We start from the raw sequence: 15,662 nt of genomic DNA, 5'->3' as shown, positions 1-15,662 counted from the left end.
CAGATCTTAGAGTACATTCTGATAAAGATTAGTATAAGAGACTTTTCCCTTTCACTCCCTCAACTTACTGCATTGTAACAAAATTGTTACAATGCCTGCATGGCAGTTGCTTTTTGTTTGTCAGTGAGTATGAAGTGGGAGAAGAGTGCAAGAGTTTGGGGTACAAGACAGAACAGATAGCAAACCAAACAGACACCAAGAGAGCAGGGGAGCTGCTCGATTTCCTTCAGGTAAATCGAGCCTAAGGGCAAAAGAACTTTCTTAAACTCACTCCACAAGAGCTACGGGAACTAGTAGTTGGTGACCATTCTCAATATTCCAATTCATGTTACCTACTTTGAGTAAGGTTATCTTTTCTGAGAGGAAAACTGGTCTGAAACAATGAATAGTATGTAAAATAATCAAATTTGGTAAAAGTACAGAATGACTGGAAAATATATATCAAATAACTTCTCATTGCAATCTTGTCAGGCTACTTTTAAGAAAGGAGGCGATAAGCCGGAAGAGAAATGTGAAGAACAAAAGCACGACTTTGCAGCCCCTCATCCACCACCCACCCTCCCGTACCCTCACTGCCCTCGCAAATTCTAAGCAAGGATTGGCCCACTAAGCCACCTCCGATGCCATCAAAGAAGAGGAGACCATACTGTTACAAGAAATTGATGCTGGGATATGAGCCAATGATGATGCAAGCACACCACAAGTGTCTTCTCAGTGGTGTTTCACTGTTGAGACCCTAATGGCAAGGTTTCTCTTAATGTAAGCAATATTTTATTTGTAACACAGATACAACACTAATATTATATTGTCCAGAACAAATGTATTTGCTCTACTACTATGGTTTGCCCAATTACATACACTGTGCAAAGGGACTGACAAAAACTGATTAGTTCTCCAACCACTGTTTAATATGTGACGAGAAAACCAGAATGGAAAAGAAGAGCATTTATTTTCATATATTAATATCTGTATATACAATATATATTTGGCAATACTTTGAATTGAAATTTATAAAAATTAACATGTAACATGGTCTTTGATTGGCTGCTTAAACGGTTTGCATGAGGTCAAAGCATGGCAAACACAGTTGCACTTTTTGGCTGGAAAAAAGCCACAATTTTTATGCCTAGAGAAAAGATGGATCTCAATGGATTGTACTGCAAAGGAAAAAGAAAACATTTAAGCACTGAGAAATGTTTATTAAGTTTGGAAGAACTAGAAACTGCTCGTATTTCTACAACATTTCTTGTTTGACCAGGCTTCCAGTTATATTTCTCCAGCTATGATGAAATACTCAATTCATTTTCTATTTCTTGAACAAAATACCTTTACAACATCGAGCTAAACTTCATAGTTTTATTTTATAAAACAATCCTTTGTGTTTAGACATGCTGATGCAAACCTAAAGTTTGGATGACACAAAATTCCCTACATAATCCTAGCTCATAGCACAAATTCACTCAAACATAACGGTTTGCATTAGCCTATGTAAACATGTGTTACCTAACTCTGTGAAGCAGCTTTAAGCAATGCACAATTGATAATTCTTTAAATTATTTTGGAAATATTACATAAAAAAATAATATTTAAGAAAAAGATCAAATAAACAAATTATTAAAAAATATTAGAAAATAAATATCAATATTTTCTGCAGACATCTCTCCATTTCAGTGGAATATTTCTAAACAATGAAAACTTGTCAAAGATGCTGTTTGGCACAATGAAGAAGACTGAGTATACCTGTATGACTATGTTGAATTTCAAGTATTACATGTATGTTTTTCAGCATTTTTTTGACATGTGTTCTCATTGTCATTTGAAAGAAGATAGAATTGTTGCATTTAATCTGAAAAAGTCTTTAAATACTGAGGACTGGAAGGAAAGCGTTTCTTAACAGGAAGTGACTGAGTATTCCAATTTTTTGGAACACTTTTTGACCCTTCCAATTCTCTATCTTGCTCTCTCCACTGTAGTTACTTCTCAGATATCAACTGGGACTCACGAAGATTACTTTTATATCTTTACTGTTGACACGATCTCCCAGGATCATGACCATTTGGAAGCATGTGACCCACAAATAAACATGCCAAGTGCTCAACTAGTAACTGCAAGATATGCGCAGGGGTTAAGTCTTTGAGTTCTCAACCATTTGTGAGGAACCAAGGCCCAACTGAATTGCTTGCATTGTCGTAGTCATCATTGGTGGTACTGCCATCACTCACTTTGAGACAGAAACACTTACCTGGAGAATGTTGATAAGAGTGATTATCATAATAACACTTTTATAAAACTGACACACAAAAAATCACTGTCAGTGAAGGAAATTAAGGCAGTGGTTACACTATATAATGTAGGTTTTCACTTGCATAAAGTGGTTGTCAGTTTATGTGAAAATGGAGATGAAAAAAGGGGAAGGTCTCCAAAATTGCTCTTGCAAAACATCTGTGCAATAATCCACTTTTTAATTATTATCTGTTTTTGACTTCATTTTTCTCCAAATCAAGGTGCAAACCAAGAGGAAAAAATGAGGTGATTATGTTCAATTAATTTGAAGGCTACATGCAAAATTTGAGGCATTTTGGTGCAGAACAAAATTGACCCCAAAAACTCATTTATGTGACCACCCCACCAACTCCCCCTCCCTCTATTCATCAATTTTTTAATTCAGGAATCTGTTGAGTGCAAAATATCTATAATCGTAAAACTTAAACACTCACATGGGGTGGCCAGAGTGCAGGGAGGACTCTTTCTAGTCTTCAGCACACAGTACTGCCAGAGAAACGAACAAGAATAACACTTATGTGAGGAAGAATTGTATATTTAACATTTTTTTTTTAATTGTTTTATTTACATTGTAATAAAATTCTTTCTGTGATGTTATCACAGGCAGTCAGCACTCTAATAGCAACAACACTTTTGGAAGAATATAACACAAATATGATGCCAGCTAGGACTCTAGCCTAGACTGCTCAATCTGGAGACCAAAGCACTAAGCAGAAAACCATCATGTTTTCCAAATATATTATATTACTATTGTAGGTTTAATAGAAGAGTCACTGGGTTGTACTAAAACAACTAGACTCCTCAATCATGATTACTACTGAATTTGATGGTGGACTCAGGGCTTTGTCCCTACAACATGTGATAATTGATAGAGACCCCAAGTTGCCTGTCTAAATCATCCAATAGAATTTATTGCAACCAGTTACAGCGAATTGCTTTTTGCAAAGAATATGCATACCCTGGGCTTACCCAAGGAGGGACACTGGAAAATTTGGGGAGCGGAGAATGGAAATTTTCTGAAAACAAACCCCACAATATCGAGTATTGTCTGTCTTTACTCATTACTGATATTTAACAATTAGACCCGCAGCCCGCAAGGGCTATGGGAGGCGAAGCGAGGCGAAGCTGAATGGGCTATTGACCCATGGCCCTTGAGGGCGAAGGGTCTAATTGTTTTAGTATCACCCAACTAGTCGGACAGAAAAGGCAATAATAAAGCTAACAAATGCAAGTTGAAGAAATATTTATTTGGGAATAAAACGAAAGAAAGCGTCACGCTCGATTGCGCCAATTTTGCCACTTGAGGACTATTACTAATAGTCCTCTAGTAGTGTAGTCAATCAAAATGCAGGATTTGCATTAGTCCACTAGTTGGGTGATACTAATTATTATTATCATTATGGAATAAATGGTTTGACAACAAACTGATATTATTTTTGGTTCCAAACATTACTGTGTAAAGAAAACCAATTCCCATTGATTCTCACCTTTTAATATATATTCAGTAAGCAGACTAGGAACAGTAGGGCTGTCTGCAATAAGCGCCTCCATAACTAAAATAAAGTTCACTGTTAATTCAAGTTATTCAAAAGGAAAGAAAGCAATTAGTCAAGGGCTGATTTAGATGGCCAAGACCAGGTAAGTTTGTTGCAATTGACCTCTGTTAGCTTGTTTTTTTTTCCCATCAGAAATTGTGTTTCCAGAAAGTCACAGTGGCGTTTCAAGAATTAATGACCATCATTACTTTTGGATTTATCTGCTTTTACCTCTTCCTACTTTTGGATGGTTAAAAATCTTTGAAGGCAGGTACTTTTGGTTCACTAAAATGTGCAGTAAGCAGGGCAGAACCAGGAATTACTGAAAGGAGTGTTGTACACCTTAAAACCTCCAACGCCATCAGCCTGGATGACAAGCACTGCAGGCATGAGATTCTAGGGAGTATGGGGCCACATTTTCTTCATTTTCCAAAGTTGAACACAGTTCAACAAGTACATGAAAATTCACTAATGGTATCAATTCCGTTTGTTTACTTGAAATGAATGTCGCCTGTTATATGCGATCACATCCTGGTGACCTTTTCACGAATTGAGGTCTTACACAGCAGTTGCAAAATGTATTTTATCTTCTCCTGAGTTGACTATCAGTGAATTGGAGGAAGTGGAACAACTGTGTATTATCTACATATAGAGTGATCGCAAACGATCAAAAAAGCAAATCATCTCGCATACACATGCTTTGCAATGATGCTATTTGTTTTCACCCTGCCAAAAAATCTCACTCCTGTCTGCATTAGGACTGCATTCCTTTTTTGTTGAATGCAGTCAGAGTGAAATATCAGTTCAAAGAAAACCCCAAAATGTTGAAAACAATGAAAGAAGCCACAAAAGAGAACAAGAATGACATAGCAGATGGGGCGGCCAAGAGGGGTGGCCAGTTTGCAGTCTTCACAAAAAATCTCGATTTTTTTTGGCTGCAGACAGGCCGAAACAAAATTAGGATGCATTCTCTTGTTCCTCAAGAAACGTAAAGAGGAGTCATACAAAATAATAACCAAAAAAAAAAATTCTGCTTATTGAGGGGGAGGGGGGGAGGGGTGGGGTGGGGAGGGTTGCAACCTCCTCAACCTCTCCCCTGGATCCACCTCTGGTAAGTACCATACTCAGGTTGATCCAATGTTAGTAGTAAAATAAGGCAAGAATGTTTTCATTATAGTGAGAGCTCCAAATGATTATGAGACAATACTAAACCAAAGTAAAATACTCAACATATTGCCTTGGGAATAATGGTAATCTACATTGAATGTCAGATGACTGGAGTAGCCTGTCCTTTTTGATATTTTTCATTGTTTTCAGCTTGATTTTGCCCTTACTAAAATTAACAAAATGTTGACTTCCATCTAGACTAATGATCACATTCAGTAATGATGTGAAGTATATATGAAGTAATTCATATTTGAACTGTGGTTGTAGATGAAAGTGAAGAATGATCATCGCAAGAAATTTTCCAATTTAAGCAATTGGAAAAAAGAAGCCCGAAAAAAATCAGGGCTTCAACAGGATTCGAACCAGTGACCTCCACAATACTGGTGCGATCCTCTACCAACTGAGCTATGAAGCCACACATTGGGAGCGAGGTCAATTGACCTCATTGCCAATGTGTAGCTTCATGGCTCAGTTGGTAGAGCATCGCACCGGTATTGTGGAGGTCACGGGTTCGAATCCCGTTGAAGTCCTGATTTTTTTCAGGCTTCTTCTTTCCAATTGCTTAAATTGGAAAATCTACTGTGATGATCATTCTTCACTTTCACATTCAGTAATATTGTTACTTTAATAATCTTTTTGTTAGAAATGTATGGGAAGCATACTTGTTAAACAATTCAAAGGAAATAAATACTTACTTTCAATCAACCTCAACAATACTTTGGTGCTTGGACCTCCACCAAATTCATCATAAGGTATCACTGTGGTTAAATACTAATAAAACAACAACAAAAAAATTTCACATTATTGTACATTTCATAAAATCCCGAATATGACTGGGTGCAATAGTTTTGTTTTCTAGAGCAAGTGGCCAGAATTCATTATTGGAGGATTTCATGCAAAAATGGAGTACATATATGTTGCTTTTGGGGCGATTATTGGGCAATCAGGAGTCACGTTTACTGTCCTGTTATTCTGTGATATATAGTCACTGACCTGATATGGCTGGATTTATGGCCAAATTTTGGTGTGATGAATATCTAGTCATACTTTCTGGTAAACTTCACTGGTGCGTCAGGTTTGCTAACTCATATGAACCATAGGTCAACCAAATGCCGCAAAAGCATACCGAAAAGGTGTAATAATTATGCAACTATATTTAAAAGCACAAATTAAACTTATAAAGGACTAACTGCTGATCTACACATGAAATGTTTTGGATGATATATGATTGTGCCTAGTCAATCATTTTGCACACTTTTTTAAAATTTTGTTAGAAATAATAAATTAACAAGCAGACTGTGTTGAGCTTAGACAAATTAAAGACTTATATACCTAACACAACATTAATTAAAAAACAAAACTGATCAGGGATCTTTGTCAACTGAAAGCTCTGACTAGTTTACTCTGGGAGCTGGGTCCCCTAGAATAGCCATAGGTCATTGAGGTATAGTTGCATAACCACTACTCATGTTATTAAAATACCTGCCAACTTAAATTTTTATTTTAAAGGCATTGAACCTTTTATCCCTGACTGTATCTAATGATGCCCAAAGATTTCTGACAACATTCCAAAAATTGACGAAGATGTTCTGAATATTTCTCAGTCTCAGTCACAGGTGGTATTTCACCAACATTAAGTCACTGTCAGTAATTTTTCCTTCTAAAATCATAGAATTGAAGGAAGAAGCACTGGTTCTACTTAAAATATTTTTTGAAAGGTGTGAGAGTTGGCAGGTATATACAATATGTAAAGTGTGTGAGATTTGTCTTTTCTCAAGATCATTTTCATATATACCCTCAGAATCGCACAAGAGAAACTACTGAATTCTGCAATTGTCAAACCATCAATTTTATGGAATCAGTCCAAGTTTTTTAATTACCTTTCCTGAATTAGCAGACCATCCTTTTTTCCCTTTTCCTTGGCTAGACTGTATTTCTCGTATTCTGGATTGAACAGCTAATAATGTTGAGATAAAGTTATTTTTTATTTCTTTTTCTCTCTCTAATTCCTCCCTAAGTGTCAATTCCTCAACAAGAACATCTGAGTACTCTTTGACATAGGCAGCCATCTCCTGTTTTAAGTCTAAAAGTTCTCCATTTGAAAGCTCAGAGAGCCCTGCAAGGAAATAATAATAATGAAAATACAACATTTAGATTATGATTGACCTTCTATAGAAAACTATTACTCAACACCATATAAGTGCTACTGTGGTCAAAAATACCTTTTTTCTTTCAGATATCAAAACTTAATCACCCAGATAGCAATTGTACCAAATTTAAAGTCAAAATCCCAAAGAAAAGTCTGATAAATTCGACTGTCCACCATTACTCAAATTTGAAAACTCCAAGTTTGAAAGAAGGATTGGATCAAGAACAGAACTGACGTCATAGTCAAAACCAAACCCCAAAGACATGTACAGAGCGGAAGTGCGAGCACGTCATTTGTTTTGCTTTATGACATGTTGTCACTTTGACATCACAGAATAACTTGCTGTACCCCTCCATGGGAGAGGTATGGATATTTTCCTACACAACAAAATCAGCAACTCAAATCTCTATAGTAGTTACCCTGGTAATCATTCTGTTATTGTTTATGACCTGTAGATGTGATATGTCATGACATTGTGTGGAGAACTTACAAGTTGATTACTCTCAGTGGTTAAGCACTTTATTAATCTGTAAATAATTTTCTTACCTGCTGCAGCTTGGCACTCATCAAAACTTGATGTCCGATTGTTTGGTTTTCCTCGGAAGACAAGAAAAATTTCATCCTCATTTTCACCATCAGAATCAGCAGCAGTGGAAGAGAGTGGATCAGAAGATTTTGATAAAACAAAGTCCTCTGGAAGTCCATTAGAATCGCTACTCCATCTTTTACTAGAGTTTTGTGTGCTGAATTTTTCAGCAAGTTTGTGAAAGTCAAAAGTTCTTGTTGAGACAAAATCAGTGTCCTCTTCATTTTGCCAAGCTGGCAAATTATTCTGCAATGAAAGAAAACAGTGAAAGTTCCTTCCTTCCATTTAATTCTGGCATTTGAGTCCTCCTTCAGTGAAAGAGAAAGGAAGGAAATTACACTAGTGAGACATACGTTTGATGTCCGACCAGCCTCCCAAAGTTGTGGATAGTACATTACTCCAGGAATACCTTAATAGAATCAATAATGGAAATTTACTGTCACAGTGGCATTTCCACAAAGTGGCTCTTCATCCACTCTTTCCAGATCGAATTGGAATTTAGAAGTGTTGATTTTTGTGGAGGGGGGGGGGGGGGGGGGGGACTGGAGAACCTGGAGAAAAACCCTCGGAGCAAGGACAAGAACCAACAACAAACTCAACCCACATGTGACGCCAGGCCCGAGAATCAAACCTGGGCCACATTGGTGGGAGGCGCGTGCTCTCACTACAATGCCATCCCTGCTCCCTGAGTTTATAGCAGCTACCGTGTTTCGTTTCAGATCACTGGTTTACCGAATTTGGCTGCTAATTTTGCTACTGGTTTCCCACCCTCTTCTTCACCCTTCCAGACTAGCATTTTGATTCTTTTTGCTTTTCACCATATGCTAGCAGGGTTTCTGTTAGACACCAATTTCTCCATTACTGCAAATCATAAACCGTTTTAAACAGCTAGAACATCTGTCTCTGTTTGTTAACCATCTCCTAGCCGTTCGTTTTGACTGTTTAGCAGATTTCCCTTAGTGTATGTTTTCCCATAAGAGATCACAATTCTGCTTGCCTGGTGTTTCGGTGACGTGGTTATCCAGGTGGAAACAAAGGCAGGTAATTCATTTTAACAAACATTTTCAGTTTTTTGTTTGACGCCTGTGAAAGTTACCCATGACCAATTTTTGAAGTGGACAGGATAGTAAACTTACGGAATTCATTAGATAAAGATTTAAAACTGTGCAAAGGTCTAGCACACTTTAAGAAAAACGTTAAAACAAAGATGCTTAAGTGTTACACTTTTTAATTCAATGTATTTTTATAATTATTGTATCTTTTTAATTGTATTGTTATTGTATTTATATTGTATTGTTAAATGAAAAACATATTTTTGGGAGTGTGCAATAAAGCTTCAACTTCAACCTCAATTTTCTGGAAGACACCCCTGAATGCCTACAATAACCTCAAACACCTGGGACCAGAACATTTTAAAAATATTGTTACAATTTTCTAGTGCACAGGAATTTCTATTTTTCTTTGCCAATGTTTATGTAGGACAGTGGAAATATCATATATTACCAGGTGTCACAGGGATCTAGCAAATATTTTTTTTAATGTAAAATGTTTAATCTAAACGGATTCAGAAAGGGTGCGAACTTATTACAGCTAAGAGCAAAATAGTCACGCCAGTTTTGTTGAAAATTTGTGCTATGGAGAGAGAGACCAGTTCAATCTATCTTAATGTGACTTTGGAATAAAATAACAGCCAGAACGCTTGCTATAACGACGAGAAGTAAGTCGAGACACTAGTGTACCCACGAATTAAATTCAAATAAATGTTTCATGGAGGAATCTATCAACTTTGATTACCCTAACTTCATTAAAGAGCTTGCAAATTAAATATAAGATCCAGAACTTAAAAAAAAACACATCTGCGACAAATTTCACGGTGGTAATTCGATTAAAAGGGCAACAAGCTACTCATAAAGCGATATTAAGCAAATGCCTAAAGATCGTATATTTTCAGGCGAAAAAAGGACTTACTCCATTGCTACACGATGGAAGATTCAACGCCCTGGAAAATTTAACCTCTGTAAGTGAACCCCGCCAAGTCAAAGGCTCTCCGTAAGTTTCCAGTGAAGGATCAACACGGTCGAGAATTCTGTCAACGAAACGGCGCAAAAATACATTCACGAATTCACCAAGTATAACTAAAGTTGGCCAATAAAATCAAAGTACTTGTAGATGAAATTTAAACCTGTCATTCGCGCAAGGCGCTCCGTCGCTTATACCAGCTGATGTAGGGTCTGATTGCCACGGAAAGCACGCAATTAGAGTATTGATGACACCAACAGGATCCAGAGATCTGAGACCAAAAGTCACGTCGTCGAAAATATTTGTTTTTGCGCTATTGCCACTAAAATCAGACCATTCGCTGTCTTCGTCAGATGGGTTCCCATCCTCGCTGCCCGCCATGTTGCGTTTTAAAAAATCGTCCGAGTAAGACTGGTCCCTACCGAGACTGCGTTACCCATCACACTTTGCCAGACTAGTGAGTTCAATATGGCGGCGGTTCCTGTTCTGAACCTTGTCACGATGTCATCGCGTTTTACTCGGTGGTGAGATTTTTTCTTAAACATTGGCGCTCAGAGGGCATAGAGGTCTCCCACCTAGATTTTAAATATTTATTATTAGTTTAGCTCTATGCAATGGAGTCAGCACCCGCGGAGAGTGGGAACGAAACATCAGTTTTGACATCGCAAGATAGGAACGTCGTTGTTAACGGCGAGCTTTCGACTTCTTGCGACGCAAAAGGAGAAATTCACGATCCTGATCAGGGACAAAAAACTTACAGTGCCAAGAAGGTTACAGATCTAAACGGCGTCACGATCCGCACTCAATCATGTCCAGGCACATCGGCAAGCGAGAACCATGTAACCTTAGGTCACTCCGATCAGTCAAACTGTGACCCTTCAACGACGAACATGTCAACTCCCGAGAAAAAAGAATCTTCCGAACAGGCTGGAACTTCAGATACTTCTGAAAAAAGTATAAATTTAACTTACGTTGGTTATGAGTCTGAACTTCAAATGGAGGCTATCATGGCCCTTATAACGAAGGACCTTTCGGAACCATACTCCATCTACACCTATCGTTATTTCATTCATAACTGGCCCAAGCTGTGCTTTTTGGTAAGTTGAGGGGAAATTGAGGAAATGTGTAATGACATAAATGATAGAAAATTACACCAGGAAGTTTGTTAAAATTGTTTGTGGAAAATAATTATACTGAAAATATTTGTGGCTAATCACTGCTCCAGGTGCATTGTGGATCTTGTACTCCACCAAAAAGGTGGGAGACAAGTTCACAAGGGAGACATTTCCTGTTAAGACCAAACATTCAAAGTTAATGAGTTGTTTATCTTATGGTTTGTTGTGATCTTTTTGCAAGCCAGTGCGTAATCAGTTGGTGAGCATTACGGGAGAACAATGCCCTAGAGTTAGCCTATCAGAGTGTGCGTTACATTGGCTACAAACACAAGTCATATGATAATTTATTTTACTGACCCTGTGTGCAGATGTCTGACCTACTTTTTCCTCGTTTCATGTGGAAAAGTGATGTCTGCAAAATGCCTTGCTTATTGTTTTCTGTTATCCTGTTGTTTCCTTGAATTATGGTAATGAAATGAATTTGGGGTGACAGGTAAGATTTGTGATGTTTCCTGTTCGCTTTTGATTTCACTCTTCGATTCTGCAGTATTCAATAATTTAGCTCTCAGAAGGGAACTATAAGGGTTTGAAAAATAGAAATGTAAGATATATAAATCCTAATCACAACATAAACATAACCTCAGCAGAGATAGCCTAATTTCCAAAAGAGAGGTTTGGAAGGGAAGGGATGCAGAGCTGAAAATACCAGTACAACCTGTGTTTAGGTAATAAGTAATGCATGCATGGTGTCTCTCCAGGCCATGGATGGCAAGAGGTGTGTTGGTGCTGTCGTGTGCAAGCTTGACATGCACAAGAACATGATTCGCAGAGGATACATAGCAATGTTAGCTGTTGAGAAAGAATACAGACGACATAAAATAGGTGAGCTGTGCCTTGCTACAAAATACCTAATATAACAGACTGCAGTTACATTGGTATCTGTATTAATTTGCATTGGAAAGCATTCCAGCTACATGTACTTTAGTCTATGGTTGAAGGTTTAAGTTTCTGTAAGTTCCTAGCTTTCAGGCACTAACCCAAGAGTGGGATGTCATGAAGAGACATATAATCAATGACATATTGTTTGACCAATGCATGTAAAACAACAGGGTACTGTTACAGGACAGCCTCATCCTAACGTCTCATTTTTTTTTTTAGGTTCAAATCTTGTGGTAAGGGCCATCAAGGCAATGATTGAGGACAGCTGTGATGAGGTAAGATTTCCACTCATTATCCTTGTTTTACAAAGATACAGCAAGGTGTCCCAGGAGAGTACTCGTGTTAATGAGAGTATTATTATTCTTTCAAGAAGGAGAACATTTTTGTATTAGACTAGGAGTAGTCGGTTTTTGTTCCTGAAATCTTGTGCGTGCGGAACTTAGTCAACATTATGCAAATTAGGGAAAGAAATGAGGAGGGAATGGGGACAGGTGCATGCTAGTAACTTAACATCTTGCATGCCAGGAAAAGGAATGGACTACTCACAGTCTATTTCAATCTGTATAAGAATTCAACACCAAAAGTATGTATATCTGAGCCCAGTTGGTATAGTGGTGTACTATAAGCATGTAAATTCTCCCTTTCACTGATATAAATACCTGATCAAACATTAAGGTAAAGAGAATTTAGAAAATGATCAATAAATGCATATTGTCTGACCATTAGATGAAACTCACCCGATTAGTACTATAAGAAATGTGTGAAGTTCAGTAAGGAAAAATTGTATGTCGACATTGTAGTTCATATCACAGATAAGGCATGTCATGTTACTTAATTTGCAGGTTGTTCTTGAGACTGAAGTGAGCAACACAGCAGCTCTTCGACTCTATGAAAACCTGGGGTTTGTTCGAGATAAAAGGTTGTTTAGGTACTACCTTAATGGAGTTGACGCACTTAGGCTGAAACTGTGGCTCAGATGAGCAAATGTTTTATCAACAAAAATCTATTCTACAAATGAAGTTCTTGTGGATCATGTCACATTAAGTACTGTCTATTTTGTGAGTGAATTCCTTGTGTAAAAACCGTGTCAAAGTAAATTAACAGTAGTACTTTCATTGTGGAATTTTTCAATAAGACAATTCGTGTAATACGCATGGTAAAATAAACAGCAACTCAATGCCATTATTTTATTTATTTATGTTGACTTTTATTGGCTTTTAGCCATGAAAATTAAAAATGATAGCGTACACAGGCTGTTTTTGGATTGGGAATAATGTTATGTACATACACTTGCTACCTGGCCTGACTACCTGTAGATTGTGACCAGGATGTTGCACTGGATTAATCATGCACAGGGGCGTAGCCAGGATTTTTATAAAAAGGGGGTCACACTGTATCAAAGTGAGGGTACTCACCATGGCCAAGGTATCATCATGGCATTTGCGCCACCTGTTGTAGGTTGTTTGCTCAAAAAGGGTTACAAAAGGGGGGCTCACAGGCACCCTGGGACCCCCCTAGCTACGCCCTTGATGTAACTAATTGAGGTAAAGAGTGGCACCTTACAAGTCTAACTAAAACTCCCTTGGTGTGTGCAAGTCACAGTTCTTATTTTGTCAAAGTGAAAATAAGCTTACAGGCTGTTGAATACTACCCCCCCCCCTCCCCTGCAAAAAAAAAAAAAACCATTCAACATGCTGAAAACCTGTTACCTAACCTACAATTTAATTTAAAGGTGACCTCAAATAAAAACAGTTTCAAGGTGACCATCAAACAGAAATTTTTTTATAAAGAAGTTATCACCGTTTATATCATAACTTTTCAGAATCAAGACTTGACATCAGGGTTTGTCATTTACACTTTCTTTCCAGCTCAAGGGTAATGAAATAGACTTGAAACTGGGGTGCTGTATGTATATTTCCCAGTACTACTACTGGTTGAGATATGACACGTCTTGCTCACTTATTTGACTGTGACCCGTGTGTCTGTCACACCATTAAGGACAAGTAGTTTTATGTTCTTACCCCTGGCCAGTGGTTGACCCAATAGACATCTATGCCAGGTAGTAAGTGGTGCAAAATTGATATACCTTTGTGGATGAAAATGCTGTTTCTAACAGTATTAATTATTTTGTCCTTTCACTATTAGATTCAAAGTAGGGATGTAACATGTAGTTACATAAACATCTGTTGATTCCCATCTTGCAATGTTTCCCAACCAATAACAAGACAATAGGTACTCCAAGCTCTTGACTTGATAAGTTAAAAGTGTATGAACAAAGATGCAAATTCCTTTCATTACTTGACATCTTTTCTTGTATCTCATAAATGCAAAAATAGCAAGCAGGGAGGTGTTGTGGGTTTCTCCATTTCTCCAATCATGATTTTTGTGATTCTAGATTCCCAGCTCTCCACCTGATGGAACAAGAGAGACTATGCTGTCCCTCATCTATTGTTGTTATCTACATACATACATTTTAGGGGGTCAGGAGCTTGGGCTTTCCAAGAAAAGTTTGGTTGTTACAGAGTGTGAGGGTTGTAAAGTTTACACGACACTTGCCAGCACCTACATTTATGATGCACAAGATGTCCAAATGTGTTATTTCTTTGTTTGATACAAGAAAGAAAAAAGATATATTCACCACAGAGACTGCAAGCAGTCTCCCTTTTGCTCGAAAATCTGTGGGGAAGAACACAAGACAAGTGAGCAGTCGTGCATGTGAGCGTGATATGCAAAGCCCTGAACCCCAAGTAGTGCTTGCCGCTCATATGTCACGCCCACACGTTCACTTGTTTTGCATCATTGGTCACAGATTCTTAAGCAAGAGAGACTGCTTGCTGACTGCCTGCAGTCTTTTCACCACAGAGCTTTAGCCAGTAGGAAACAAAATGAATTTATGGCTAATGGCCAACTATAATATTATTTTGTAAATATATTTTTACAAAGACAAGTGGATGTTGTAAAAACAATGTATGATTTGTAAATTGTCTGTCAAATAGTGTTATGTGAAAATAATCAACTTGTTGTGAGGAAATGGTCATGTGATTTACTATCACAAGCTTAATTCCTCAGGGGCTAGGTTGCAAAGAGCAGACACAGGATTCTTTATTAGTAATATAAACCTTGTTTTTTGCAACTCGTCTTCAGTTTTCTTTATTTGTACTGCCTCACTCTTACTATGTCCATTTTAATTTATTTTTGTGTTTAAATCATTTGAAATGTTTCGATCCAGTTTCATTTTCCCATGTCTCAGATTATGGATAGGAACATTTATCAAAGGAAAACAAAGATCAAACTTGTTTGCTCTCTCAGCTTTATAGAAATCTTTTAATCTTCCCCAGTTTTGGCCACCTGTGCATTCTTACTTTCTTTTGTTTACTATCTTTTCTTTTGTGGATTCATGAAATAATAGTAAGACCATTTTGTTTGCAATAACATTGCAGCAATCTAGCCTCCTCCAATAATAAATATATTACTTAGGCTTATAAAAGCAAACATGAGAAAGAGTGAAGTTCCGACATTAAAATGTGTTGTTCCAGAAAATATCCATACTCCTCCCAGGGAGGGTTTTTTGGTTTGAAAACTTTCACGTTACATTTTTGTTTGTATTAGAAGAGAAACATATATCACAGCTAGGCTAAACCACAAGTGTAGCTTGAACTCACGCTGTGGTTTAGTTTAGCTGGCTAATTTGTCCATTCTGTGGCAAAGAACACATTTAAACGTTTAGGTCCCAAGTGATCAACCATTTTATTTCCCTGTAAGTGAAGCAGGCATGCACATATAAATAAAGATAAAGAAAATCGTCATCCTTTTCTGTACCACATTTTACAGATTCTTAGAACGTATAAAAAAGTTTAGAATGATTCACA

General features: G+C 37.5%; 2 protein-coding genes across 3 annotated transcripts; one reads left to right on the top strand and one right to left on the bottom strand.

Annotated features, from left to right (window-relative positions):
• Window positions 1-930: 930 nt before the first annotated feature.
• Window positions 931-10,153, bottom strand: LOC110046744 (fasciculation and elongation protein zeta-2-like). 2 transcript variants are annotated; one of them, XM_089292552.1, is made up of 8 exons: window positions 9,903-10,153; window positions 9,689-9,806; window positions 7,681-7,966; window positions 6,866-7,101; window positions 5,681-5,756; window positions 3,771-3,851; window positions 2,718-2,769; window positions 931-2,242 (listed from the first exon to the last, which is right to left on the bottom strand). In XM_089292552.1, the coding sequence occupies exons 1-7, from the start codon at window positions 10,118-10,120 to the stop codon at window positions 2,750-2,752; spliced, it is 1,035 nt and encodes a 344-aa protein (XP_089148678.1). In that variant the 5' UTR covers window positions 10,121-10,153; the 3' UTR covers window positions 931-2,242; window positions 2,718-2,749. The 2 variants fall into 2 exon arrangements, with proteins under 2 accessions (XP_089148678.1, XP_020608106.2); XM_020752447.2 differs by having other exon boundaries at window positions 3,771-3,836; window positions 9,903-10,152.
• Window positions 10,154-10,195: 42 nt separating this feature from the next.
• LOC110046745 (uncharacterized) lies at window positions 10,196-14,926 on the top strand. Its single transcript, XM_020752448.2, has 4 exons — window positions 10,196-10,836; window positions 11,613-11,736; window positions 12,013-12,068; window positions 12,636-14,926. The coding sequence occupies exons 1-4, from the start codon at window positions 10,354-10,356 to the stop codon at window positions 12,771-12,773; spliced, it is 801 nt and encodes a 266-aa protein (XP_020608107.1). The 5' UTR covers window positions 10,196-10,353; the 3' UTR covers window positions 12,774-14,926.
• Window positions 14,927-15,662: the final 736 nt, after the last annotated feature.

The sequence above is a fragment of the Orbicella faveolata genome, unplaced genomic scaffold (genome assembly GCF_042242905.1).
Source record: "Orbicella faveolata isolate gen_17 unplaced genomic scaffold, um_ofav_v1 contig_24, whole genome shotgun sequence".
NCBI classification, from domain to species: Eukaryota; Metazoa; Cnidaria; class Anthozoa; order Scleractinia; family Merulinidae; genus Orbicella; species Orbicella faveolata.
Note: the sequence above shows the minus strand (reverse complement) of the source record. Positions and strands in the feature narration are given on the sequence as shown.